Source organism: Zeus faber (assembly GCF_960531495.2).
Source record: "Zeus faber genome assembly, chromosome: 14".
Taxonomy (NCBI): domain Eukaryota; kingdom Metazoa; phylum Chordata; class Actinopteri; order Zeiformes; family Zeidae; genus Zeus; species Zeus faber.
In genome coordinates this window covers 26,232,519-26,260,252 of record NC_137200.1, presented here as the reverse complement: position 1 = coordinate 26,260,252, position 27,734 = coordinate 26,232,519, and the positions used below count along the sequence as shown (strand labels likewise).

Genomic DNA, 27,734 nt, shown 5'->3' with positions numbered 1-27,734 from the left:
AAATGTAGTAATGGTGTGCCCATATTTATTACACAACACAAAGCACCTACAATAATCCGCCACCTGTCGTTTCAGGTAGAGTAGGATTTCACTTTTTTCACAGTGATCTTAATATGGACAGGTTTAGACACAGACAATAAAATGCTTCAGCTAAATGAAAAGTTGCCTATACACAGAAATTCACAGCAATTGTCACACACAAAATAAATCAAGTGTCAACAAACAACAGTAAATTGAGTAAAAAATAGAATTTAATCATTTAAATAGTCTTTCAAAATACAAACATTGATATTAAACTCTAAATAATATAACATTTAGTACAACTATTTTTCATTATAACTGGCAATGTTAATTTTACACTGTAGCTCTACAAGGAAATGTGAGAGAGTTTTGGTATTTTCTTGTATTGCTCACTTATTATATTAATGCACACATACTTAAAAGAAACTACAAGTGACGTATTATTAATGATATATTATTTAAACAGTGACACTGCCAATGACCCCGCTCATTTCCAGGAAGTTTATGAAAACCTTCTGTTATTTTAGTTATAGTGACAGGCTGTTTAAATACTCTTTAAGCTGACCGACTTTTTGATATAGTTCTCTATATTTCTAAACATTGTTCAAGAAATATGATTAGTCAACAAAAATAAAATACTTCAAACAGAATTTCGAAGGAAGACGGCAGCTGTACCTTAGAAAACATACAGAGTGGTATTTCCCAATTCTGGGAACCATGAAGAGGTGACGCGTGAGGAAAAAATATATCATTCCAATGAAATAGCCATGAAAAGCCACTTTTAAAGAGTGTATCCGCTGCGCGTCCTGCATCACAGTTAAATGTGATGAATGAGAGTGCAGCCCGGGAGCTGTTTTTTTTTAAAACCGTGTTCCACACAACAGAAAAGTACCAGTAGGACCTGATACAGAACATGTATTTGACGGAAATCCTCAGAAAAAAAACCAAAAAGTCAGACGTCGCCTTCATCTCGCTAGCTGGCAAACTGCAGTTCTTATCCCTCTGGTGCCTCTCCGTGCCAAATGTGAATAAGCCACATGGATTGATCCCTAACGTTTAGAAAGCACATTTGTTATAAAAACATCGCATTCATACCCCCCACCCCCCTTAATCTTGTAGGTGTCACAATCTAAATAATGTAATTGAAATCCGGGAAAAGGAATATGTATGAGGAAAAAAAAAAAAAAAGGTTTCAAGTTTGTATGAGTTTATATCAATGAGAAGCTGCACAAATGTAATTGTCTCGGGAATTCCGTCATATTTTGCTGGCTTTCATGATCTCCGTCGTGAATGGTTTGGTTGTCGGTATCGTTCAGAGTAATTCCCCTGGACGAGAAGATTGGTGGGCCTGCTGTCGCGATACCTTCTAAACATCAGAATATATATTACTTTTCAGAGCATCTACATTTAAATATCAGAAAGTTGATTGAAATGAAAATTCCAAGTGAATTATGATTGAGTAAACAGTAAAAAAAAAACAAAAAAAACAAGGAAAAAAAGAACAAAGCGGGTATTTTGGGAGGGTTTCAGTTGGGCAAGATTGTATTTTACCGAAAGGGGGATAACAAGTTGCATTTCTAGTTGCAATGTACCCATTATGGGTATTAATAAAAAGTTCAGCAGATGTACATCATAAAATGGATCTCGAATCAAATAAAGACCCTTTAAGCGACGCTCGTTCACACCCGCAAACGAATGCAGCATAATCCGATGACGCGACGATCACATGAAGGGGGGGGGGGGGGGGGCACGTCCTCTCAAAATTCTAAATGTTTCTCAAATCAAGTCAATGAGGTTAATATAAAATAGCAAATCAGGCATTTTGCTTGGCTCCACGTCGTTAACCACTTCCAAACCGACTTTGATGTCAAAGTTATTTTTCCCTGATCTCTGTTCACACCGCCGCCGCTTCTCACACGCACGCACGGCGCCAGGCCTGCTCGCGCGGAAGCCAGCTTGTCGTGCACCTGTAATATGGACAAGGATTAACCTCCGAGTTGAATGGTTTCCGAATATACACATTTTGTATCGGCTGTTCTCGCCATTAAATCAACCACACGGCTTTTTATAAAGCTCCCCCTCTCCCCAAGTCACCTTCTTATAGTCAGTCCAACACTCCTGTTCGTCTTAGCAATTTATTCACATTTTAAAATGTGACAAACCAACAATCAATTTATTGTATTGCTTTTTAAATATTGCAAGTAATTCCTATTATCTTTGCCGGTGTAGGTGCACAAATTGAATGTAAATACAACCCTTCAGTGCATGAAAATCCCGACTCTAAACTGGACCCTTTGTCGATGGCCTTTAACATTATGGCTTTTGTGAGCAGATGTTGCATTATTTGCAAAAAGTCCAAAAGCCACGTTGTTGTAATCTGGTCTTGAACACGTAGAGGCAGCTCTTCAGTGTCAAGGCGACTGCAGATAAATGCTGTGATGGAACACACCGCGAGGATGGTAGAAAGCGATTGTCATTCTTACATTCCCATCAAATGTTCAATTATACACACACACACACACGCAGACACTTCAGAGCCTTCCAAATGTCAGCAGTTATGACTTATGCAGTAACTGACTTCCAAACAGTGAGGTTCCCACACACACACACACACACACACACACACACACACACACACACACACACACACACACACACACACACACACCTTTCTCTTTTTAGCCCAAATTAAAAAAAGATATTATCCTTCTAGGTAATAATTCTAATAAAATCCCTCCGTTCACTCATCAGCTCTGGTAGACTGCATCTTTGTTTAGCCGTGCCGTGCCTCCTCGTGGCTCCCCTGCCCTCTAGGGAGAATCCATCATGGCCTCCAGCATCTCGAGGAAAAGTTTATGCATGGGCACCCCGCCCCGGGTTTTGATGCTGTAGAAGGTGGTGAGCGCTCGGCCGGCAGTCTGTCTGAGCAGAGGCAGGGTGAGGAGGAGCCGCCCGGCCCGCTGGGGGTCCTCGGGCCGCCGCTGGCACTCCAGCTCCAGCAGGGCCTGGTGGAGGAGGTCCCGCAGCTTCTGCACCGCCTCCATGTCCTCGATGTAAACCGAGTCTGAAGCAGAAGTGGATCAAGAGGTCACGACGGGGCTTTGATTGCCCTGTCTTGCCACCGCGGTAGACACAGAATAATCACACAAATAAATCACAAAAAAATAAAATAAAATAATAATAATAAAAAATACAAGTGCTTCACAAAGAAACACTACATAAATAAGGACACTTAACACAAACTGAAAAACGAACAGACTTTCTATTTACCACACAAGCAGACAATGCAAGATGACACTATGTTTACAGTAATCTCAGGTGGAGCTCTGCACAGAGGACCCCTATAGACTGGAGAACTGCTGGACGCAAACGTACAGCCTCAGTTGTCTGACAATAACTTACTTTCATTGTGACCTTTAGTTCTATCAACCCTGCTGAAAAAGGTTGAAAAAAAATAAAAAATAAATAAAATTTGGAAAAAAAATGCCCAGACACTTAGATAGAGGGAGCGGTGGGGAGTGGTTTTGGAGCCATCTGCAGGTGGAGAGAGCCAGCACTGGTAACGAAAGGGGCTGCACCTGCAGGAGACTCAGGAGAATAATTAGCAGAGCATTTAAAAGCTGCAGCCGCTTCGCCTCTCTCTCCTGACAGCAAGGCCGGGCTCCATTCCCGAGCGTGGCAACCGAGCAGCACGTGCCCGCCGTTGCAGGTCTGTGCTTCACAAACACCCAGCGAGGACTGGCTTCCCCGTTCCGCCTGCCTCCTGGTCCGTCTCTCACCCCGCAACGACAACAGACACGTTGCGGCGGCGTAGTCGACAGGATCCGACGGGCGGACACACGGGAGGACAGGGAGAGTCTACACCAGGGCGGGCCCTTCGCCGCCTAGTGGAGGTACAGGAGATCCGTGCGGCCCGGAAGCAGCAACAGGACCAGGGCGCCCACAGGTCCTGCAGCAGGAGAACCACAGAACCAGGAGCTCCAGCAGCAGCAGCAGCACCTGTACCCCCAGGCGGCGAAGGGCCTGTCCTGGTGTAGATTCACCCTGTCCTCCCGTCTGTCCGCCCATCGGACCCCGTCGACTACGCCACTGTATCACGTCACTTGTCGTTGCGAGGTAAGATGGACTAGGAGTCGGGTGGAACAGAAAGTAAGTCCTTGCTGGGTGTTTTTTTTTTTTTTTAAATAACGCTCAGATCAACTGAAGAGCACAACCGCCGGCACGTGCCGCCACGTGCCGCCACGTTGCCACGCTCAGGAATGGAGCCCAGCGCTCGCTGTCGGGAGCGAGCGAGAGGTGTAAGAAGCGGCAGCTTTTTAAATGCTCTGCTAATTACCGCAATCTCCTGCAGGGGCGTCCCCTTTCGGTCACCAGTGCTCGCTCTCTCACCCCGCAGATGGCCGGATGCTCGCCCGATCTCAAAGTGGTCAACGAGATGCTCAGAAACCTCAGTTATGTTTTCGTCACCAGGCACAAATTTGCTTAGTTCAACCAGACACAATAAGCTGTGGTCCAACCGATCTAACCGTGGAAGATGAGCCCGTCCTTAAATTAACACCTCAATTCACATGCAAACACCAAGCAGACAAACACTATAATATTTGGCGCTAAATGCACATTTTCAATATATATATATTTTTCTTGCTTGTTAGAAACACAAAAGACTTTTGAAGTGCTTTAAAGGTCCTACTAAATCTAGTGAAGCGTGTTCACATTGAGTAGACATTAACCATGGGAGTTGTAATTCAAGTTACACTGGAAAAAATAATAGCTCTGTCAAGCAGTGGCATCTGGCTTAAGATAGGACGTCATTGTGCTGAAGTAAATTTGGTCTTGGACACAACAGCGTCTGCTGTATAAAAAGGACGTGTAAAATACAATCAACCACATATAACCATGACACACTACATTCAGAACAGAACGAGCAGCCCCTGGCTTGTTTTGGGCGGTACACAACACAAAGCTCACCTGAGTTAGTGAGTGCTATGGCTTTCAGCATTACAAATTCCTCCCTGTCCACGCTGAGCGCCCGGAAGCGGCGGGCAAGCTGGCTGATAGCCGCGTTCAGCTCCGTCAGCCCCGCCACGCGTGACATCTCCTCGTCGAGAACAAAGTCCTCTGCGAACACCACCTCGTCCTCGCAGCCCAGGGAGCGGTACGCGACGCCCAGCACCAGCACCTCCAGCCACACGGACTGCAGCACCGACATCTGGTCCGCGAGGGACAGCGACAGGAAGCCTGCGATCACAGGGAGCGAAAATGTGACCGCTCAGGACAAACAGGCGGGAGTGGGTGGAGGCGATTGGGGGGGGGTTTAAACGGGAATGGCGACTCTCAAACCAACTGCCGAGGACGATTGTTGTTGAAGTAACAATTCTGATCAAATGTGTTGATCACGGCGGCTGTGGTGATGATGATTTTAGTCAAGCATGATGAACTGATTCAATGCCTGACAGAAAACACACATCAGAGTTTGTGTAAACGGCATGACCGTTTTAGGGGAATTTGCGGTAGTCGCCAATGAGGGGCTTTTGGGAGTCTTTCGGCAAGAAATCAAAGGCCTCAAAACGCTTGGGCCGGGGTTGTGGCAGATCCCATTTTACTGTATTCCGCCATTGATCAGAACGAGGCACCCCTTCGCGGATGTTGGGGGGGGGGGGGAAACAACAGCAAAAAATAAACATGGGAGCCCCGAGCCCATTCTTCCAGTAACAGAGCCACTTCAGATGTTTCTTGAATATGGCCCCAGATCACCAGTGCTGCTCCCATAATGTCTCAATCTTAGCTCCTCCACTCCTCCTCCTCCCCCTTACCAGGAATGTGTTTGGCCCAGCCGATGATGACGACCAGCTCGCGGTCAGCAAGGTCACAGAGGGTTGTGAGTGTGCGCTGGGCCGTATCAGGCTGCAGGGGGTCCGGCATGGCAAACAGCTTCTCTGGCTCTGCCACCAGAAGATGGGATACAATGATGTTGGAGGAGCCTGGAACCCAGAGAACACAGCGAGCCGTGCGTCAGTGCGAGATCTCAATGGGAAATCTATAAAACGATACACACATAACACCACAATATATTTAAGGAAAAATATGGTTTGACGTGAGAAGATAATCTCACTGATTGGGCATCTACTCAGTACGCAGAGAAGGTGATCGACTTTAATCAATTCTTCTGTCACTCTCGTTACGTAAGGGTTTAGTGCGTTATGTTTTAGTGCAGATCAAGACTTTCCATTGTAAAGTTCCTTAAGATCGACAAAAAAAACAAAAACACGACGCATGCAAAACCAACCTTTTTCGCCCTCCTTTCTGAGGGGTAGGGGGGCACTCTGGTACGTTGCATTCTCAACTTCTGGACGCCGTTTGTACTTCTGCCTTCCTCCCCTGACCCTGTCGAGGCGAACCCCTACGTCATAAAACACACACGCACACACACACACACACAAAAAAAGGAATTGGGCCTGCTGGCTAGCATCAAGAGGTCAAACTTAAATGTCATATAAACAAGCTCGCAAAAACTGTATCAGGGTTTGAATGGACACAAATAGCCAAGCTGCAACTATTACGGCCAGAGCGTTAGAGGCTCAAGCAGAAGTGCAGAACTGCAGTTCGGTTCATGGCCACCACATGTGCTTCAAAAAAACCCCTCAGAATAAACGCGAACAGAAAAACTACACTTCTTGCTAAAAATAGTAATTAAGAAATAGAAATAGTCCACAACACTTTAAAAGGGACCTTTTATGCAAAACACACTTTTTCAGTGCTCGTGCTCGTTGTCTGATGGTATTATTCAACACACAAACTGTGAAAAAAAGATGACCCCGCCAGTTTTTTGATGAGCTCCCCGTTTCAGAAAAAAAAAAAAAAAAAGTGGCAAAACGGGCCGTTCAGATTTGCCGCCCTAATTATACGTCATCGCAGTAATATATGCCGCTTCAGTAGAATTAGAACCGCCCTCCATCCGAGTAACTCCACCCATGCCCAGAGTGCGACCGGACCCGCTAGCATGGAAAGCTAAGAGCTTATCGTGGGAGGGGCTCTGTTGGCTGCAGAGACCAGCACAAATCTTTTCAAATAAATCAGAATTAACACCCAGTGTCCGTGACAAACCCGCCGACGAAGGAAATATAAGTATTTAAAAATGTATTCTGCTGTGTGTTTCTTTCAGTGTGTGGGCTGTGGTGCGCGATTCCGCTCCGCGTCTCTCCAAACAAATCCGTGGATGTATTTATTTGATTTCCGTCATTTGGGTGACCACACACCGTGGTGAAAGTCGGAACAAACTTTAAAATTAGGTCCTGGACATCGAATATGAGTGAAGACTCAGAAACTGGATCGCTTATTTCTCACCTCTCAGTTTCTTCTTCGGGGAGCAGATTTTAGCGCAGTGAAACGGTGGAATCGTCGAAAGTTTACAGAGAAGTAGAACTGAGTCCGGAGTAAACCCCCGTTGGCTCACAGAACCCGGAACCTGTGCTCAAATGCCACTGGCTCACAGAGCTGGGGGCCTCGCGAGGGTGGCCCCACCCGCTGAAACAGCCCGTTTTCAGACAGGGGAGGTTGGACGCATGTTAGGATGGCTCCAATACATAATCTGAGTGGTATTTTTTGGCAAAATACTTTAAAAACATGTTGTGGGGACCTCAGAGACCGTATATTAACTTGGTGAAAAGGAGCAGAATGGGTGAACTTTGAGGCCTCAAAAGCTGCCTAAATTCCATTAAGGCGATGTGAGGTTTAAGGGGGCCCGTTTTGGGATGTAGCTGCATCGACTGACAGGTCTCTTGTGAACATTTAAGCAGGGTGGATGTGTTTTTTTCCTTCTTCCCCCTCAGCACACTAAGACTAACCCCAATTTCAAGGATGAAATCATCTCTTCACAGAGATCAACGGAACAAGACACAATATCCGATTTTTCTTTTTTTTTTTTCTTTCTTTTCTTGCAGTCTACGAACACAACTCACCCTCTTTCAGCATGCCCACTTTGAGGCACTTGGTGAAGCGGCACGCCTGGCAAGCCTTCCTGCGTCTTTTGGTGATCTCGCACTCATTGGATGCTGGACAGCTGTACTCAATGTTACCTTGGTGGAATAACAAGCACTCCATTTAGTCAAACGAAAAGAGAATGAAACACGCACGGCATTTCCTGGTCGCAGGAAGAGACTGACTGTGTCCGAAATGGCACACTAGCGCACTATTTAGTGTGCCAGCAAAACTTTTTGGTATTTCAGAAACGAAAGTACGCTTAAATAGCAAGCAAAAAGTACCAGGATGATATTCTACATGAAACACTGCACACAATGACACCCATGCAGTCTTGTCAAGAACCTTGATGAACCTTGCATATGACAATGTCCATAAAGCCATCAATCTTTTTACGTACTAAAGGCAGACAGTAGGGATGCGAATTTAAAGGAATTTCCTTCATCGATAGTTGTTAACTGTAACGAACAAGCGTTGATTAATGGATAACATAAGAGCTAAGGACGTCACCAGGGGGTGGCGCCGTGGCACGTGGGGTCCTGCGCAAATGGAGAAACTCGAGGACGGACTATTTGCTGCCCGTCTTTGCGGGAGTTAAATATTTTAACTTTTTGCCGTCCTCCGTGTTGGAATGAGCCGGATGCTGCGCGGCAGATCAAGTCTGGCGCAGATATGGACAACGAGACGCGAATAAAAATTACTGATCATCACTAAAATTATTTTATACAATAAGACACAAAATAATGTAGTTCACAATATTTTATTGGAGTCATCTCCATAGCAACATGTCTATCACTGTTTAGTTTTGCCGGATCTTTTTTCCCCCCTCCCCTGGTGCCCTTCAGAAGGTGCCGTTATCCCGTCTTCCGTCTGAACGCAGCATTAGCCTAGTTGAGAAATAACAAATATAGTTTCCTCCTCTGCATCGTCAAGCTCCCGTTTTCTACGCGCAGTATGTAGAGTCTACATACTGCGCGTAGAAAACGGGAGCTTGACACTACATGTTCACTACATGTTCATATTACTATCTACAACGTAGACAGTAATATCAACATGTAGTATGTGGTACGTAGAATGTCATTTTGGACACAGGAGAGAACATCTTTTTAATACCCATTCATAATAGATTGTTGATTAGGGAGCAGCCATTCCCCTTTAATAACTGAACGCCACAAACCTTGGATCGTTCTCTTGAAGAACGCTTTGCAGGCTTCACACGAGGCGACACCATAGTGGTAGCCCGAGGCTACGTCCCCGCACACTAAACAGAGCCTCTTGGGTAGCGTGCTCAGCGCGTACTTGCAGCGTCCTCCCCCACTGCCCGTGGAGCCCTCCTCTGCTCCATCACCAGCCTCCTCCTTGAAGTGGCAGCGCATGGCCGGCGTGTAGAGAGGTGGAGAGTAGCGCCTGGAACCATCGCCTCTGGTGCCACCACCGCCGCTATGGGAAGAGTCCGAGGAGGCCCCGCCGGGGCTGGTGCGACCTCCCCCGCCTCCTTCTGGGCTGCTCGGTTCGGCCTTTATGTAAAGATCGGGCCGACGCTCCCGGGAAGACATGACGTCTGCGGGAGATAAAGAGAAGGACAATCTAAAACACAAACAAGTCAAATGTTTCAGAGTGTTTACGCAGAGTGTAAGCCAAATTAAGGAGAGTGAAATCCCCAATGTTATTTATTTATTTATTTATTTTTTAACCCCATGCTCCAAGGTAAAGGGACAATGCTCTTATCACACTTAATTCATAGATATTAAGCTTTGATATGTTTTATGCAATATTTTGGTTGACTTGAATAACATTGCGAAATTGCTCCAAGAAACATCCTTTGTTTCATCATGTAACATACAAACGGTTCGGATTGTGGTAGGATCACTTTACCGTTTAAATTTCAAGTACTTAAACAAAAAAAAAAGTGACGCGAAAGAAAGTATGCCTTGTCTTTTATTGGGGAGTATTTTAACCACTGGTGATGCAAACACTACTGGAGCATCTGCTCCTGCCTTAGGAATCCCACTCTGCGCTCTCATTCCTCTTTGGCGAGTCATCGGTTAAGCAAAGAGAGACACACATAGCCCAATGACAGGTTTATCATGCAATAACATCAAGTGTACAAAACTGCAACTGCCAGTGCATTGTTATTTTAGCAGATTAAGTATATCGTCATAGCAGGGATAAACAACAAAATGGCCCCATGGCCTGGGGGCCACGATAGGATTGTACAAGTTGATTGACCCGCTATTTGTTCTCTTAGCGCAAATCATTTCTCCACAGTTTGTTCTGCTTTAAATTGTGGCTCGTCAAGACAGGATGAAGCTCAAAGTTACGAGTCACAAGACTGAAAGCCAAACACAATCAGGATTAATAAAGTGCAGAGTAAAGAACCCTTGTACCATCCAAAACGCTCTCTGCTTTGTATGCTAATGCATTATGCTATTTGGCAGTAACACAACTTCAAGAAAAAGAACAATTTTCTGTGAGTACAAAATGCAGAACCTCAATAGAGAAGTATTACTTCTTATATACCAAATGTCACCTCATGCTGGAGTCAACTTAAAAAAAGATGAGACTACTGGGTAATAAGATCAATTGCTAATGCACAAGATAGTGTTTTGGCAGAATTTCAGCAATGTTAGGCAAGCGATTCATAATTTAGCGTTGAGTGCATAGGCACAGGATACAGAAGGTTTAGTCTCTAATACTCAATCTTCGCTGCCAATATCGCTGGATTTGTTTTAATATCACTGGCGCGGCACATGAAAACACACAGCACGTTTAAGGTCGGCTGGCTGACCTTATGGTCGCCGGGAAGCCGTTCCACCAGTCAACGTGGGTTAAAACCAAAACCCTGCGGCAAAAAGCATCTGACCTCTCAGAGTCCCTACCAGCGGGGGCACAGGCAAATTGCAATTTGTCAATAGGATATTGGCATATTGCCCTTACAAATCCATTTTAAAAAGGACACTATATTTTGGTGGCAGATGGTAAATATATATATATATATATATCTCACCATCAGTATAAATTATGTTATTAATCCTAGCGGGGATGTTACCCGGTTTGTTTCAGTTCTAGAAAATGAGCGACTAATAAGAAAAGGGTAGTTGATAGTAATGTTGAAAGTAATGTTTGGAACTGAGCCGCGGCTCGTGACAGTCAGATGAAAGCGACCAGGGGACCACAAACAGTGACTCTCAACCCTTATCATACCAAGGCCCCTCAATCTGACGGGCCACGGGCCACAGAGCCGCGGCATCTGATCAGGATCTAGCCTCTGGAAGCCAAATCTCACCAGATTTTCACTGTCAGACACGGCTGTGGGGGAGACTCAAAGAGCCGTGGATATCAACCATTCCACATGAGCAGCGAGTTAGTCAGAGTTATTATAGAGTTAACACTGCTGTATATTTACACAGCAAACAACGCCATTAGACGAGCATACATGGCCGTTGTTATGTTCTCCATGATGCCTGACCGTACATATCAGTCTGTTCTATATCTGAGGAGACAACAGGCGAAAGCGGGATCAAAACTGCCATTATTGTGCACCCTCCGCTCATCTTGCTGGGGGGGACCCCCCGGGGCCTCTCGAAGGGCGCCCGGGGGGTGTGGGGGTGGCGTCCCGGACCCCCGGGTTGGGCACCGCCTGGGCGAGAGGCAGCCGGGCAGGCAGCGCCGCATCCCGGCCCCCCGCCACCTGGAGCGATCAAACTCCCGTGTTAATGCCACAACCCCCCCCCCCCCTCCCCCGTCGAGGGTCGCCGGTTCGGTGCCGCCTCCAGCTCAGGCTCGAGGCGGCGTTAGCGGTGGCTAGCGCCGCGGTCTTAACCGTTAGCTCGCGAGCTAATGCTAATCCCCGCCGAACGACCCGGTGTGTTCCCGGGAGACGAGCCGCGTCAGTCCGTCCGGAGCACGGAGGCTCTTACCCCTGGTTGAACCGCGTGCCTCCCGGCTAACACGACATCACGCGGGTTCCGGGAAAAAAAAAATAACAGATAAAAAAAAAATACGGTTCCTTCGCCGTCGTGTCTTCCGTCGAGGGATCGGCCGAGCGCCCCTCGCTAGCCCGCGTTAGCCAGCTCGAGATGGGAGGTCCTTGGCCGAGTCGAGGGGAAGGCGGCTCGGCTCGGCTCGGCTCGGCTCACCGGCGTGAAGACGGAGCCGGCTCACCCGCCGCAGGTGGTGGGACGCTGCATTCACGTTGCACGGCGGGGGTGGGGAACGGGAGCCTCCGGCCCAGGAAGGACTGTGAAGGTTCGGCGTGCGAGCGATCCCTCGTTCCGCTCCGTGCCGCGATTTCTCCCGAGAGATTAACCCCCCTAAGTTGGCCGCCGTCTACGCCAAAGACGCGCTTAGTCGTTAGACACGACCCGCGGTCGGTCGTGGAATGCTGCGTTCGCGTCACGTGGAAGAGACGGTAGCTATCCGCTGGCGTCTTCACGACCCCGACGTCGGGGCTTTGTTTGTGCGCCTCGATTTCTCCCAATCGACGAATTTCCATTCAAGTAACCCACAAACATGTGATGTGAATCAATCATGAATTCGTGTTCAAAGTGGCCTACATTTGATGCGCTTTTTTTTAAATTTGATATTACACACCGGGTGAATGTGGGGAATTTTCCTCCGTAGCCCTGTTTCTCACAGGGAATAACCTACAACAGCCCACGGGTTTGGCAAAAACAGTCAGTTTGCCTCGATAAAGCCAAATAAGCTTCCTTTAACAACCCACGCCTGACAAATGTGATAAGGCGATCGCCTTGTTTGTTCTGCTGTTCTTTTTAATGTCGTCTGTCACGTAAAAAGGAAAAGAACACATTTGGGAAGGTCAAAGGCATCAACACTCCCGATGTGTTGTTTCAAGCAAGTTGTTAAAACCGAAATTCCTGTTTGACCTGAATGACGCTTTAAAGCGGGAGCGCTGTGATTGAACGCCGTTCGCCTTGAGAGCGCAGTTGCTCAATACGTAAAGGACTGTAATGTCATTTCATATGCAAAGGATTCAATGTACACGCATGTAGACAGAAATGTGGTGGGGAAAGTACTCATCCCATGCTTTTTCACTCAAGTCGGCCACCAAGGCTTTGTCGGTCACAGGTATCCGTGTAAATTCCTAAATATGTCATCGAATAAAGTTTTCTAAAATATTCACAACAGTATCATATTATGTAACACGGATTGCAAGCTTTCAGTGGTCACCGAAAATAGTTGACCAAAATGCACCGACTATTCTTTAACTTTCTACTACAAACCTAACCAAACGGCATAAGTCACCAGGGTTAATGGTAAAGAAGCATTTCCATTAAAGTCAACATTTCCTCCATTCAACTTTCTACTAACGCACAAAGTATCAACGTACTTAGCAACGGCCTAGAAAGTGCTCAGCATAATGACCCCATGTTTTGACGTGAGGCCTCATTTCCGCCTTAATGGCATCGCCCTCTTGATGAAGGTGAGCCGCTAATGGTCCCGGGGCACATTCGGTCGAGCAGGTTCATCTTATTGTTGTGTGGCTCAAACCTAAAATCAACCCTTTTAACAAGCCGATTTTTGTTTCCTGGTTCGAGGAAGACACATATCATTCTGTATCCCATAGTGTGACAATTTGCGCACGTTTAAATATGGGTTGGACTGATTTCGGGACGAGAGAGCGGCGGCTAGACCAGGGGATCCGAGGGAGAAATATCCCCGATGGTAACATCAAACGCGCCAGGTGCAAAAGAAAACGCAAAATTATTGTTTTTGGACACATAGAAGCACGTTTCCCTCGCTACAGCCCTGAAATAGCGAAAGATAGATTATACATCAATCGTTATGTTCTAACGACCCAAACGGGCCATTGAACTCTGCATCAGATGACACCAAAAGTTTAGGATTCAGAACCGGCGCGTCCCCGGAGGCAAAGCATGAAAGTGCTCACACCCACGCCGTGGATCGGCCCTTACTCCTCCTATCTCTCTCTCTCTCTTTCTTTCCCCCCCCCCCCCCCTTCTTATAAATCCTCAGTCGCCCTTTTTTCTCAGATAGCCGTAAATCTCTTTTACCGCTTGGCCGTTAAGCAGCCTGCCCTGCCTTGGCCTCCGCCGACCGTCCTTCATTTCTCCTCTGTCGCCACGCTATCGAGATGACCTCCATAGGGAGCCGCCTTGCTCTTCCAACCTTCAATCCCCCGCGGTAAAAGTATCCATCCCGGGCCGGGGAAAAGTGCACCGAGGGGACACATTGGGGAAGGCGGACCATTTCGGCGTGCGGGCGGGCGTATCTGACGCACCACGTTTGCACCATAGGAGGACGATACGCTCTGTTCGCCGTTGATCAGCGAGAGCGGGAACACTCGGAATTGCGCTTGCTCGAGGCCACATCAAATTCAGGTTATTTACAGAAGGGCAAGCAAAGGGACGTCTTCCAAAGCTCGAGCACAATGTCGGTCGGAATCTGCAAAACGTGCGTGCGATAACACCGCCGCCGCGCTACCGCGCTTTTGCAAACGGGGGCGCACTCACCGTGTCTTCAGTGGTCGCCGCTCGAAGTCCCGTCGGTGCCAAGTGTTGCCCTTTAACGCGCGGAGCCTCCCAGTAACCCGGACACCTGCATGGAGGGCGAGAAAGGTGTGAAGCGCAGCCGCTGTTTACTGCAAAGACAACGCCGTCGCTTCCCACATCGAATCAGCCCCCGCGGTTTCACCTTCGAGAACCCCGTCGTCACGGGATGCTCGGCTCAAATGGCCCGGCGCCGCCGAGCGCGAAGTTCGGCCCCGGGCGGGGGGGGGGGGGGGGGGGGGGACCGCCCGGCGACAACGCGCGCTGACTGGTCACCAGACCCAGGAGGGAAAAGCTTCACAGGGATGTCTCCCCCCCCCCCCCAAAAAAAAGTACGATCACCCGCAACTTTCTACACACTGCTCTGCCGCCCTCCCCTTCATGCACTGATACACTCCAAAGGTCACAGCCACAGGAATGCTTGAAGGGCAGAGTGGAACCAACAGCTCGTCCCTTTCGCTCGCTCGCTCGGCAGATTGAAATTCGGTAATAACTCGGTTGAAAGTAATAAGAGAGTTGATTTTTAAGAGATTAAACGTTCATTTAAATGCTTTAAAGCGTGCCCAACCGAGTTAAACACCGACTGGAAGCGATAAAGCAATTATTATTAGGCCCTCAGTTTCATCCCCCAACTTCAATTTACAAACTCAAATATGCAGAAATGAACAGTTGCCCCGTGTATATTATTTTTTTTATTCTTCCCCAGCGTAACTGTTACCATTAGAAACCAGGATTTAAAGAGTTGGAATGCTGACAACGATTTCCTGCAACATCGGGGGAAAAGGCTGCGCGAGGCGAGGCTCAGGGCTTTCCATTCCTTTGTCTTGGGACTCCTTTACAAAGTTTCTTATCTCCAATTGCAAGGGAGCCATAGGTCACCGATAGTGCAATACATTAAGCTCGTTTGAAGGCTTAACATGCGGCACACCGCGGACACAGGCAGAACAGCAGCCAGGGGTGACCTTGTCTTTACTGATCTCCGTCCGGTGAAAGGTTAATTGCAAAAGTGGATTATGCCTTAAGATCAGAAATCCCAATCTCGATCCGGTAGGTGAGAGGCAGGTGGAAACTGTTATATCCACGCATTTCACATGGGAACTGTTCGTTCGCACGCTTTAGGGACACTTTGCGAAGTGGGTCCGTGTAACGCGGCCACGACTTTCCCGTGCACTAAAGACGCATAAGCCTTATTTATTATTATTATTATTATTATTTTTTGTCCTTTTGATTTTTTTTTTTTTTACAGCCCGGACTCTCCTCCCGTTCACACTACTCACACCCAACAATCCCAATTTGCAGCGCGCATTGCTGATCCGCGAAATTCACCTTTTTTTTTTTTTTTTTTTTGCGCAGAGTGTTTCCACGCCGGTGCGTAATTCCGGGATTAATGGTCGGGGGAGGAGGACGAGGAGGAGGGAGGGTGAATCCTGGCACCGTTGTCAAATGCACTTCCACTCGCTCCTTCCTCCGCCCGGCGCCACCGCGACGTGGTGGCGCACAAACTTGCGGAATGTGCACGCGTGTGAAGCAGAAAACCCAAAATAGGGCTTCGAGCGGAGGCGCGCGACACCTCCGACGGAAGGATACTCCGGACGACACTTACTTGAGATCGCAAACACATATCCCGCCGGGTGTCGCGGGGTGGTCGCCGGTCCTCGGTCGACAAGGCGCGGTTCGCGGATCACCCCCACTGCGCTGGCTCCGGGCGTTCGACTGGACGTCGCATCGGGACCGCAAGCCGCCTCCTGTCCGGCCGCGAGCCGCCTGACTGCTGCTGCTGCTGCTGCTGCTGGTTCCCGTCGCTAGCTGCTACAGCCGAGGCTCGGGAGTTAGTTACGTAGCCCTACCCCAGCTCCATTCTCCTCCCTCTTCGCAAGTGCGTCCGCTGAGTCTCCGTTACGTCCGCACGCTCGCCCCCGCGTCATCAGCTGCGGGCCTATAATAAAATATGAGCCGCTCCAGACTAATCCTAATGTGGTGGTGGTGGTGGTGGTGGTGGTGGTGGTGGTGGTGCAATACTGTCCTTTGTCCGGCCTCAATACCGATGCACTGCAATATATATATATATATATATATATATATATATATATATATATATATATATATATATATATATATATATATATATATATATATATCTGTGAAATTGACGCGGTGGATCAGTTGGTAACTGCAATGGGGAAAATAAAAAATAAATCAGGTGGTATTTTAACAATGTAGCTTCAACTATTGTCTGGATATCAGTGTTATCGGGGTTTACAGTCCGAACATGCAATTGCAGTGAGGCTGGGATGTTCTTTCTTTTTTTTTCTCAGTTATTTGGCAAACTCTGACCCTTGTAATCGAACCCCCCCCCCCCCCCTGCACTCAAATCAAGGCGGTAACTTGACTGTTGGAGCCCACACAAAACATTTGTGTAAAGTTTTCTACGGAGCAGACACTGACAAAACAAAAAAAGAGTGAAGCAAAAAAAACAAAAAAAACAACAACAACAACAACGGCAAATGATTGAATCGATCGAATCCCAAACTTCGTCGTGGTTCTCGGAATGAAAACTGGAATTCCGCCGGAAACGCGCGCGGCGGGGACACCGTGCGCGCGGCTCCGGCCCCGCGGCGCGCGCGCACGAGGAGGAGGAAACACTGACGGCGCTGTCACTGCGACCTTGGAGCAAGGTCACCCACGGCCCCTGCAGACGCCGCGATTTCGCCGCATCGCAATGCTGCAGTCTGCACGATCCTGCCCCGTTCGGAGCAAAGCAGCTGGCGTTGTATTTATTTATATTCACTGTATTTCACGTGGAGCCGTGTGGATTTCTTCCGGGGGAGGGGGGGGGGGGGGAGAGAGAGAGAGAGAGAGAGAGAGAGAGAGAGAGAGAGAGAGAGAGAGAGAGAGAGAGAGAGAGAGAGAGAGAGAGATTTAATGGAGTTGGGGCATACCGGTCTGATCTGCCGCACACATTAGTGCGCGGTGAGTTGCGCGGCCTAAGCGGAGAGTAGGTTTGAGCAAGAGCGCGCACGCCGTAGAAGGCCACGGGGGCACAGCCCACACAACGGGCCGTGACCCCGGACAGGTGTGAACAGCTGCAGCAACCAAGAATGAAAACATTTGGCACACAACGGGACGCACCGAGGAAGGCACAGCAGAAGGACATGCGCTGGAAAATAACAGCGATCGCCATCGGTAACCCGCGATGGGGCGACGTGGTGTTGTTTCATTTCGTGTGTGAATATGTGCGACAATACCCTGCACACGCACGCGCCCACACACACACACACACACAGAGGGAGCGTGGTCCACTTAAGGGCTTCATTGATTTTTTTCTCCAACGTTGTCTCTTGTCATTATCAAACGCAGCGAGGGTTGACAAAATAGGTACAAGTCCATTTTGCAAAACATTAACTCTTGCGTCAATTCCGCGCATATCCACGCTGAAGTGCAGATTCGCCCCCTAGTGGCAGGACCCTCAACCGGCAGCGATGGAATGGCCTGACAGCACTTTGTGTCCACGCATTTGAGGTCACACGCACCGTCACTGGGCATCAACATTACTTTCATAAAGCAGCCTGAGAGTCAAGCTCCTTAAAATGCTCACACCCAGGCAGAAATCTTTGATCTCGCTAATTGCTATGAATTAAAAGGCTTTGAAGACAACATGGTTTATCTGCTAATGAAGCCTGCGTTAAGCCCGTCTTACCTGTGGTGACATTGCTTCCGTATGGTATTTATAAGCCAAAGAGATGGTTTGATTCAATTTATTGATCGAGCTTTTGGTGACCATGCCATCGGTAGTGTGGGGGATTCTATGTATGCCTTTCAGAAGATAAGATTGCTAAGATGCCGTCGTTTCCCGATTAAGTTTGTGTGTGCATTCATACACACGTACACACACGTCATGTTTTCCGGCCTCTTCTCTTTCTGGCTACACAAAACATAGATGTTTGGCCCCATCGAAAGGAAGCTTTGAGCTTGTTAGCCTATCAAAAAACACAGACCTAAGGAATTTCGATTGGTCCTCCTGCTCGTGCTACTAGATCTCGCCACAACAACACACTCACATGTTTCTTTTAAACTCTACGTTGAGAGGTTTTGCTCAGTTTTGATCATCATCACAAAACCATTTTTGCGGTGTCTTGTATTTAGTAGAACAGAAAATATATTGAATATGTCTCCATTAAATTGAAGAAAGGTTGAGCGTTGGATGTTGGATCAATCAATCAATCAATCAATCAATCAATCAATCCATCCATCCATCCATCCATCTACCGCATTTTGTGAAACAATTTGTCAGAAACATTACGCAAAGATCATTTATTTTTTACACAAACAGATAATTCCTGGAAAGGAGAGCTGTTTTGCGGCAAAATTGCACAGCCTAGATAGTTGCAATATTCACTATTGTAGAAATGTTTTAATAAGTATGTTAATAATCATCCTTACCAGGTGTAGAACTGTGACAGTATTGCTTTATAAGATTTGAAACACTTTCTGCAACAATCAATAAAGTACATTTTTATGGCCCAATGAAGGCATTGTGAAGTGTTTCCTGGCTCAATAGTCAGACTCACTCTCGCCATAATTTCCTGCTTAATACATTATTTACTGTGTGATATATATATATAATAGTCCACCTCCGTTGTCAGGATTTAAGATTGTATTATTTTAGTCATTGTAAACCCCCTGGAAAATGTCATAAAGGCGTAACGAGACATTTCTTGTGATCAAAATGTACCATTTCACCCCATCACCATCACGTTGTTTTTTTAAAAATAAATTTCATACATTATACAAAATTAAATTTTGATAATTACGGTTGCAATACATGTGTGATTTCTGATATGCAAGCGACTTGAAAATGACTGGACCGTAGGAAAACCACATACTATTCCCATTAGGTTGATAAATATTAATTAATTGGGCACAAACCTTCTGCAGTACAGCCCAAGCCAACAGATGCATTTGTTTCTAAAGTGATTCAGCTGTGGCAACAAAAATAAAAATAAAATCTTTTAACATGAAGGTGATGTATGCAACCTTGGTGTCAATTATACACATATAAAACTGGAAATGGAAAATTCTGTAAGCCAGTGCTGCATTAATGCTGCACTAGAATCTTATTTTCTGAGAAAAGTTTATTCCACATTTGTAATACTCCATGATTATTACATTCGTATCATAAAATTTTCATGTCATAGTTGCATACAGTGTCACCAAAAAAAATTACCAATATTTTTTTTTCCCCACGCTGGCTTGGCCGTAGGTATGGTAACTTGTTGGGTGGAAGCATTCAAGAATTCAAATTTCACGTGAAAGCATTTCGTTCTCAGTTTGACTTGCAGGTGTCCACGGACCATTTCAGACGGAACATCCTGTTCACATTTTCCTGCGGTTCCGTCCTTTCCAGGATACTGCTTCTGTAAGGCCCACGTCGAGTGTTTCTGAAGGTCGGGGCGTAGTGCAGTTCTATATAGGCCCAGTAGAGGGCACCATATCCACATTCAGGAATAACAACATTAAAATCACCCCACTAACTTTTATTCAGGCGTACACGCTGCCATGCTGAGCGCATCAGATACAAACCACAAAAGGCTTCAGTTTCCCGACCACCGTTCCTTTGTAACCACAGCACGTATGGTACACCGAACCCAACCCTGTTTGACAGGATGCCACGACGGCGACTGGACGCTCTATCAGGCCTTTTTTCTAACACCTGACGTGGGAGTCGGGAAGAGGCCGAGCATCTCCGTTGGCCTGTTTCGTCTCGGCGCCGGACGGATCGGTTTTGGAGCCCCTCTGCGCGACCGGCCTTCGCTGGCGTCTCCTCTTGGGGTGACGAGAGCGCGCGGAATTGGGCTGTGCCGGATCCACCAGGGGATCCAAGTGGAGTTTTCCACTCTGCGCGTCCGAGGACTCGTCGATGAAGGCCAGGTTCTCCCCAAAGTAGTCCAGAGGCTGGGAAAACAGCGGGTCCGGGAGGGCGCTCTCCTTCTCCGCCTCCGTGCCCTTCGCCGCGGGAACGCGATCCGTTTGCGTGGCCTGAGAAGCCGTCTCCGAGCCGGACTCGGATTCGTTGGAGGTGTAGGAGGAGGAGGAGCAGTAGGAAGATCCGGACTCCGTTTGGCTCTCGGGCCGCTCTTGCCCATCCCCCTCCCCCGGGACCCCCGCGGCTGGCGCACTGTGCCCATGGCCACGAGTGCCGCGGCGGCGCCTTCGACGGTGCCGTCTAAAGGGGTCCTCAATCTTTCCGGGGATGCGGAAATCCACGGACATATTCTGGATGTTCTGCGTCCAGTCGGTGGCGTGGGCTCGCAGCTCTTCCATCTAGCGGGAGGGGGAGTAAACCACAAGAGAATGACGGGGGGCAATGGAGACAAGGAAAGGGTCACGCGGGGCGGCGGGGAGAGCATCGCCGTACCTCAGCCCTGGTCTTCTTGGACAGAACCCGAAGCCAGTTCCCGATCATCGTCAGGATGGATGCAAAGTAGGCGAGTCCCAGTAGGATCCAGAACCAGACCAACGGCTTGTACCAGTGGTCGCTCCCTCCGTTTCCAGAGTCACCTGAAACAGCGGACACTGAGTAGGCCTGGCTACGACAAAACACAGCGGAGGTGTTTTCTCCGGAGTTTACGTATAATATGTCCATGCAGGGGGGGATCTGGAGGCCTTCCCTATGGAATCATTAATTATTCATAGTAGAGGACTAAGACTGTCAATAATGCACGAGGTGAACGACCCGGCGGATCACACCTGGCTTTAACAAGCTGACTTCATGAAGCGTTTGGATACATGTCAGCACATCAAAACAAAGCACCGGGGTCAAGTCGGCCGAGTAAAGCGGCACGTAGAAGTTGTGTGAGTTTTATGATCCTATCTTGGGACATCAGTTCAGATTTCATGACAACAACAACAACAGAATGCGTTATCTTTTACCTTTGATTAAAAAAAAAAAAAAAAAAAAAAAAAAGATCTTTACAGTTGACGTTGAGGTGTCTAGGAATGAGTAGCGCCCCAAGACAGTGCCCATTGTATAAAATAATAATTATTAACAGACGATGCCAGGGGTCTCAAGAGAGAGACAGAGCCCATTGTCAGGGGTCCCGGTGATAAGGGAGGTGAAAACGTGAACGGTGACCTATGTAGGGGAATCAAATGGTCAACATTGTCTCTGGCTTAGCATAAAAACACCTTCCTGAGTTTCATTCGACAGAGAATCCATCCGGCTCGGTTCTCTCCTGGACATCCTAGGCAAGTCCAGTCTGATGCTGTACTTTTGTAAAAAACCTTTTATTTTACTCAAGTCAGCATCAGCGGTCTGTCCTTCTTCATCAACACATCAAATTCATCAAGAAACTACAACGTGACAAAGAGCGCCTGACCTTTATTTTGGTCACAGGACTTTACATGCCTGCGGATCACTGCTCGTACCCGCCACATAGTCTCCAAAGCCCACCGTGGTGAGGGTGATGACCACAAAGTATGCAGATTCCAGGAGAGTCCACCCCTCCACCTCTTGGAACACAAAAATAGGCGCGGCAACAAAGAGCAGGCATCCCAGCAGAATGGAGAGCACGGCTGAGATGACCCGCACAATGGTGGGACTGACCCGCCACTTCTGTGAGGAAACAACAACAGAGGGTGATCACACGTGGCATACATCGTAGATAGATCGTCATGAGGGACCTCGTCTGAGAGCCTTACCAGGAAGAGGGTCTCAATTTTGGCAACGGTTTTCCGTAGTCCCGTGCCCAGGTGGTCGCCGACTCCGGCCAGCAGGATGCCAAACAGGGGAATCCCCACCAGGGCGTAGAAAATACAAAACAGCTGTCCACCCTCCGTCTTGGGAGAGATGTTTCCAAATCCTTGCGGATACGAATGGGGTTTCATTAGGAGAGACAAAGCAGGCGGGTTGGTGGATCAATACAGTTCAGTGGAACTTCAACGTACACGTTACCCACCGATCGTTGTGATGATTGTTCCTGAGAAAAAAAAGGCACTGGCCAGATCCCACTGAGTGGCGAAGCTGGAGGAGTTGCTGCTGGGATCCACGCCCGCGCCGACAGCGCCCATAACCTCCTGAGGCAGGGGGACACAGCAGGGGGGAGGGGGGAAGGGGAGTTGGATAGGAGGAAACTGAGCGGAAGACTTTTAGTGGGGGGAACGCTCTCCATCTCCGGCGACGCCACATGGCCAAAAGTATGTGGACACCCGAACACCACACCCGTATGTGCTTGTTGAACGTTCCATTTCAAAACCATGTGGAGTTTGTCCCCCGCTTTGCTGCTAGAACAGCCTCCACCCTCGTGTTTTGCAACATGGCTGCCGGATTTGCTCCCACTCAGACACAAGGGCAGCGGTGAGGTCACCCGGCACCGATGTTTGGGCGGCGGGGGCCAGGCTCGCAGTCAGGATTCCAGTCCATCCCAAACGCGTTCCATGGGGGTGGCGTCTGGGCGCTGTGCTGGCCAGTCCAGACTCTTCAACACCAGAGTCAGGAAACCATTTCTCTACGGACCTCGCTTTGTGCACAGGGGCGCCGTCACGCCGAGACAGCGTGACAGGGCCCCAACCGTGAAAAAACGGCCCCCCCAGACCAATATTCCTCCGCCACCACACTGTAGAGCTGGCACTAGGCACACAGGCAGGTAGCGTTTCCTGGCACCCGCCGCAACCTAGATCCCTCCATCAGACGGAGGGATGGGTTTCCACTGCTCCAGAGTCCGACGGCAGATTTACACCACTCCGGCTGACGTTTGGCACTGCGCACGGTGATCTTAGGCTCACGTGCAGCCACAGAAACCCGCCCCCACAAAGCTCACGACGAGCAGTCCTGGCGCCGACGTCGCTTCCGGAGGCCGTTTGGAGACTGGCCAATCTTTTTTTCCCGCGACGCGCTCGGTGGCCCCGTTCTACGAGCTCGCGCGGCGTACCGCTGGGTGGTCGAGCAGTCGTTGCTCCGAGACGCTTCCGCCTCGGGACAACAGAACTTACGGTTGACCGGGCCGGGGCTGGCGGAAATTTGACGGGCGGATTTGTGGGAAGGGCGGCGTCCCGTGACGGTGCCACGTCGAAAGCTCTTTGGTTACGGCCCGTTCTGCTGCAGGTGTTTGCCTCGGGAGGCTGCATGGCCGTTAGATTTCATGCACCCGTTAGTAGTGGGTGGGGTCGAAATAGCCAAACACATTAATTAGAAGGGGTGTCCAGATACTTTTGGCTAAGTAGAGTATAGCGTCCCGGCCACAGCGCGAGACAGATGTGACGCAGGGATTTATATGCAGGGCGGTGAAGTCGGGAATGGAGGGGAAAGGTGATGGGAAAGGAGTTGAGATGTAATGATAGTTAGTTAGAGAGTTTGATTCGGTGATGTCGTTGCTTCAGGATATACTAACATGTATGACGGACTTAGTCACAGCCACTGATCGAATCATTTCTTTTGTACATATCGCACATATTCCTCATTTTTGTGAAGCAAACACAGACACAGTTTTATTTAGTTACTGTATTAATATGACATCCGGGTCACTGCATTTACTATACTTTGGTTATCCTGCTATTATACTCGTGCACCTGTCAGTGCTTGTCTCTTTGATTCACGTCGCAGGCTAATAACGTCGAATTTACGTCTTCATTCTAGTGCACGGACAAGTATCCTGTGATTGCAGCGTTGCTGCCAATATGGCTCACACTTCACAGCCCACCCTGAGCTTATCCCTCGCTCTCTTTTCCGCTGAGCTATTCCTATTTAATAGAGCAAGGCCTCCACACACCTGTTATCTGTCCTGTTGTCACGCGGTACCGTTTTTCAGGGTCACAACCAGAGCAATGTAAATATAGCTCCTATACGACCTATAGGATACGATAAACCAACACAAAGTTGCAAAGTTTTCAAAGGCTGTGGGGGCAATGTGTCTTAAAAATGCGCTCGCGAATGTTGGGAGAGACAGCATGATGGAGGCGAGCGCCGGGAGCACGTGGTGAAAGTCATGAGCCACAATTGAGCCGACGCACCACGGTGTACGGTATACTACACCTAAACCCACTGACCCGCCATGATACCCCTACCCAGGACCTTTGTTTGCTTTAGGGATTGATTTCGTAATGGGACACATGGACAGAGCGGTGAGGGCACCCTTGTGTCCCGTTTTCCTTTTTTCTTTTTCTTTTTTTATGAAAGCCAAAACTCTGTGTTTGTCTCTGTCTGTCCAGGCGTTGACTTGCCTTACCTCTATTAGGGCCTGAAGGTTGTCCGAGCCCACGCAAGTGAAATTTAACAGGAAATCCCGTCGCGTGTCCTGCAGCTGCAGGTGCTGGCCCTCCTCCCGAGGCATCTCCAGGGTGCGGAACACTAGAGCCCCCAGAACCAGGTAGAGCAGCACCCCGGTCAGGATGGCTAGGAGGGTGGAGCAGCGCATGGCCGCACCTCCTCTGAGCACCAAGGAAGGCGGCTGTTTTCCCGGATCTCCGCCGGCACAGGAGCGTTCTTGAGGCCAGCTATTAGTGCTGATACATTAGCAACCACATGAACACCATGATTTAATATTGACCACACGGCCTGAAAGCAAAGCCAATACCCTACAACATGCCTGCAGCCAGCACATTAACTGCAAGACAGGCATTAACTGGACTGAAGCCCTTCTATTGGACTTGGACACCCTATAATAAGGTCTCGGAAATTTGAGGTTTCAAATAGATTAAATTATGACTATCTAAACCCAACCCTAACCCTAACCCCCTAACCCTAACCCCCTAACCCTTACCCTAATAGCCTCACCCTAACCCCCTATCCCTAACCCTAACCCTAACCCTAACTCCTAACCCTAACTCCAACCCTAACCCCAACCCTAACCCTAACCCTAACTCCCTAACCCCCTAACCCTAACCCCCTAACCCTAACTCCCTAACCCCTAACCCTTAACCCTAACCCTTACCCTAACCCTAACCCTAGCCCTACCCTAACCCTAACCCTAACCCTAACCCTACCCTAAACCTAACCCCTTTTCCTAACCCCCTAACCTTAGCCCTAACCCCAACCACCAGTCTAACACTAGCATAACACAAAATCCAATATCAAAATGTTTTCTGACCAATAAGATATTCTGGGGATGACTATGCTTTCAAAAGATATTAACACTCAATAAATATTCAAGAAACAATCAATAGTTATGTCGATATTATTCAAGCAGGTAGAGGCATTGGTTAGAACAGCTTGCTTAGAACAGTTATCTAAAATCACCATATTGCAATAACTAAAATCCTGGAAAATATCAAGATAGATAGATAGATAGATAGATAGATATTTTATATTTTAATAAAGCAATAGAATAAAAAAGAAAATAAAGAAAATGACAATATATTGAACATTTTTAATATATATATATATATAAAATATATAAAACTAAACCTTACAGTTAGCTGTACACAATAAGACCATGGCAATATGCACTGAACCTAATTATAAGCAACAAATATGTCCTATAAACCGAAAAACAAATAATAATAAAATGAACCAGAAAAAGGTACTATACAATAAACCCAATGATGAGCATTCAATTATTACATTTCACTGCATATATGTATGAAAGTATGTATATGTATGTGACAAATAAAAATCTTGAATCTTAAATATAAGCCAAAGGATCTGACAAAAAAAAAATTCAACTAAAATCATAAATGATTAAACCTGAGAAACCTAAAAATCCAATCTCATATCAAGACATGGATATGATAGGGATGTATCGCCCAGTTCACCTGTTTCCCTCTTTGAGCTGCGCACGGCCCCGGCGCTTCCAGAGCCTCTTCCCCTTGTGCTTCAGGATCGAGTCCCTGGACCCGTAGCCGCTGGGGAGGCCGTCCGCCTCACACTCCGATGTGGGGGACACTGCACGGGGACAACAGTGAATTGATCACACACCCATTCAGTAGGGAATGTGAAGCTGACGTCACATTGCTGGAACAGGCCGCCATAGTTGGGGGGGGTCACTCGCATTGACTGTGGATAAAGGTCGGAATTTCAGAGGTAAGAGACGGCTCGGAGGTCTTGTTAGGTGGATAAAACTGCCACAGAAAATCCTGCTACCGTCTTGTGCGGGACCTCGACCCCTTTCTCCATATTTGTGTATTTATAAAACGCATGCGTCGATTCCAACGACTTCAAAAGATACAACTTTGCCTCATCGTTACAGTCGGGAGAGAAAGGCCGTATGTCTCCATCCAGAAAAGCAGCAACACAGTCCAACAGTCCGCTACAACCACAATTAGACGAGCTCCCCCAAATTCCGTCCCTGTAGTCCTTCAGTCAGCAGATCTGTTGGCTTTGATTTAGAATTAGGCCAATAAAGTGTCACACAGCTACAGTGAAATATGCGCTACTTACCAATACAGTTTGAAGACCTGGCCAGAACACAAACTGACGGTCCATTTGCAAGATTGTCGATTTTGAGATTTGGGCGTTGACATGCGGTACGCTCTGGAACCGTTATCTGCATTTCTCCTCGTACATTTTGGAATATAAATATACCAAAGGTATGAAGGATCGTGGCAATAGTTTATATTGCCGCGAACCAATCGTATGACTACTCATGCAATCCAATCCAATTCAATTCAGTGCATTCTCATTTCACATCAAATACACTCACCCAGCAAATTCTGCCCCAACTAAACGGTAGAAGGAGCGACACGGGTCATACACACGCAAACAATCCCTCAGCATCCATTCAACACGTGCCACATCGTTTGTTGACTGGAATGTCGAGATTACCCACCCCCGCCACCCCCGGGAAACGCGCCGTCGCTCCACAAGGGGAGGTTGAAAAAAAACAAAAAAACACAACAACCCCCAAAATAAAATCAGAAAGCCTCCGCGTTAAAGGTGCCGACAGCCCCGCTCCAACCCAGCGGGGGCCGCGGGGACGCTGCTTCATGGGGGGGCGTACCCTACGGGGGCTGCCCGCCGCCTGTGGTGGCGCCGGCCGCGGACCTGCCGCGCCTCCGCCGCGCCTCCACTCACTTACCTCGAAGGGGAGGGGACCGCGGGGGGCCCGGCTCGTCACCCTCTCGATGCAGAAGGCAGAGAAGAAGTGAGAGGAGAGGGGCGCGCTACGGCCGGAGCCGGTCGCCGGGAAGAGACGCTCAATCAAATTGAATTTATTTAAACAGGATGAGAGACAGAGTCAATCAAAGAGAGAGAGAGGGAGAGAGAGGGAGGAAGGG

The 27,734-nt window shown here is 48.1% G+C and overlaps 2 protein-coding genes across 3 annotated transcripts; both read right to left on the bottom strand.

Annotated features, from left to right (window-relative positions):
• esrra (estrogen-related receptor alpha) lies at window positions 1–16,384 on the bottom strand. The gene is made up of 8 exons (XM_080013408.1): window positions 16,132–16,384; window positions 14,493–14,577; window positions 9,176–9,559; window positions 7,980–8,096; window positions 6,308–6,421; window positions 5,835–6,002; window positions 4,990–5,259; window positions 1–3,085 (listed from the first exon to the last, which is right to left on the bottom strand). Exons 3-8 carry the CDS (start codon window positions 9,552–9,554, stop codon window positions 2,832–2,834), a joined length of 1,302 nt encoding a protein of 433 aa, XP_079869534.1. The 5' UTR covers window positions 9,555–9,559; window positions 14,493–14,577; window positions 16,132–16,384; the 3' UTR covers window positions 1–2,831.
• A 3,657-nt stretch (window positions 16,385–20,041) lies between these two features.
• kcnk4b (potassium channel, subfamily K, member 4b) lies at window positions 20,042–27,734 on the bottom strand. 2 transcript variants are annotated; one of them, XM_080013376.1, is made up of 8 exons: window positions 27,536–27,734; window positions 26,274–26,403; window positions 24,749–25,025; window positions 22,484–22,601; window positions 22,227–22,387; window positions 21,954–22,140; window positions 20,944–21,086; window positions 20,042–20,849 (listed from the first exon to the last, which is right to left on the bottom strand). In XM_080013376.1, the coding sequence occupies exons 3-8, from the start codon at window positions 24,935–24,937 to the stop codon at window positions 20,232–20,234; spliced, it is 1,416 nt and encodes a 471-aa protein (XP_079869502.1). In that variant the 5' UTR covers window positions 24,938–25,025; window positions 26,274–26,403; window positions 27,536–27,734; the 3' UTR covers window positions 20,042–20,231. The 2 variants fall into 2 exon arrangements, with proteins under 2 accessions (XP_079869502.1, XP_079869503.1); XM_080013377.1 differs by lacking the exon at window positions 27,536–27,734 and adding an exon at window positions 27,287–27,344.

What these genes read in the sequence shown, in the direction of transcription:
- esrra (XM_080013408.1), bottom strand. Translation starts at nt 9,554, where the DNA reads ATGTCTTCCCGGGAGCGTCGGCCCGATCTTTACATAAAGGCCGAACCG. An exon ending in AGTGGGCATGCTGAAAGAGG is followed by an intron (nt 6,422 to 7,979) that starts GTGAGTTGTGTT and finishes TTTATGACGTAG; the next exon opens with GGGTTCGCCTCGACAGGGTC. An exon ending in CTGGGCCAAACACATTCCTG is followed by an intron (nt 5,260 to 5,834) that starts GTAAGGGGGAGG and finishes CTGTGATCGCAG; the next exon opens with GCTTCCTGTCGCTGTCCCTC.
- kcnk4b (XM_080013376.1), bottom strand. Translation starts at nt 24,937, where the DNA reads ATGCGCTGCTCCACCCTCCTAGCCATCCTGACCGGGGTGCTGCTCTAC. An exon ending in CTTTGGAGACTATGTGGCGG is followed by an intron (nt 21,087 to 21,953) that starts GTACGAGCAGTG and finishes CCGCTGTTTCAG; the next exon opens with GTGACTCTGGAAACGGAGGG. An exon ending in CCAAGAAGACCAGGGCTGAG is followed by an intron (nt 20,850 to 20,943) that starts GTACGGCGATGC and finishes CCCTCCCGCTAG; the next exon opens with ATGGAAGAGCTGCGAGCCCA.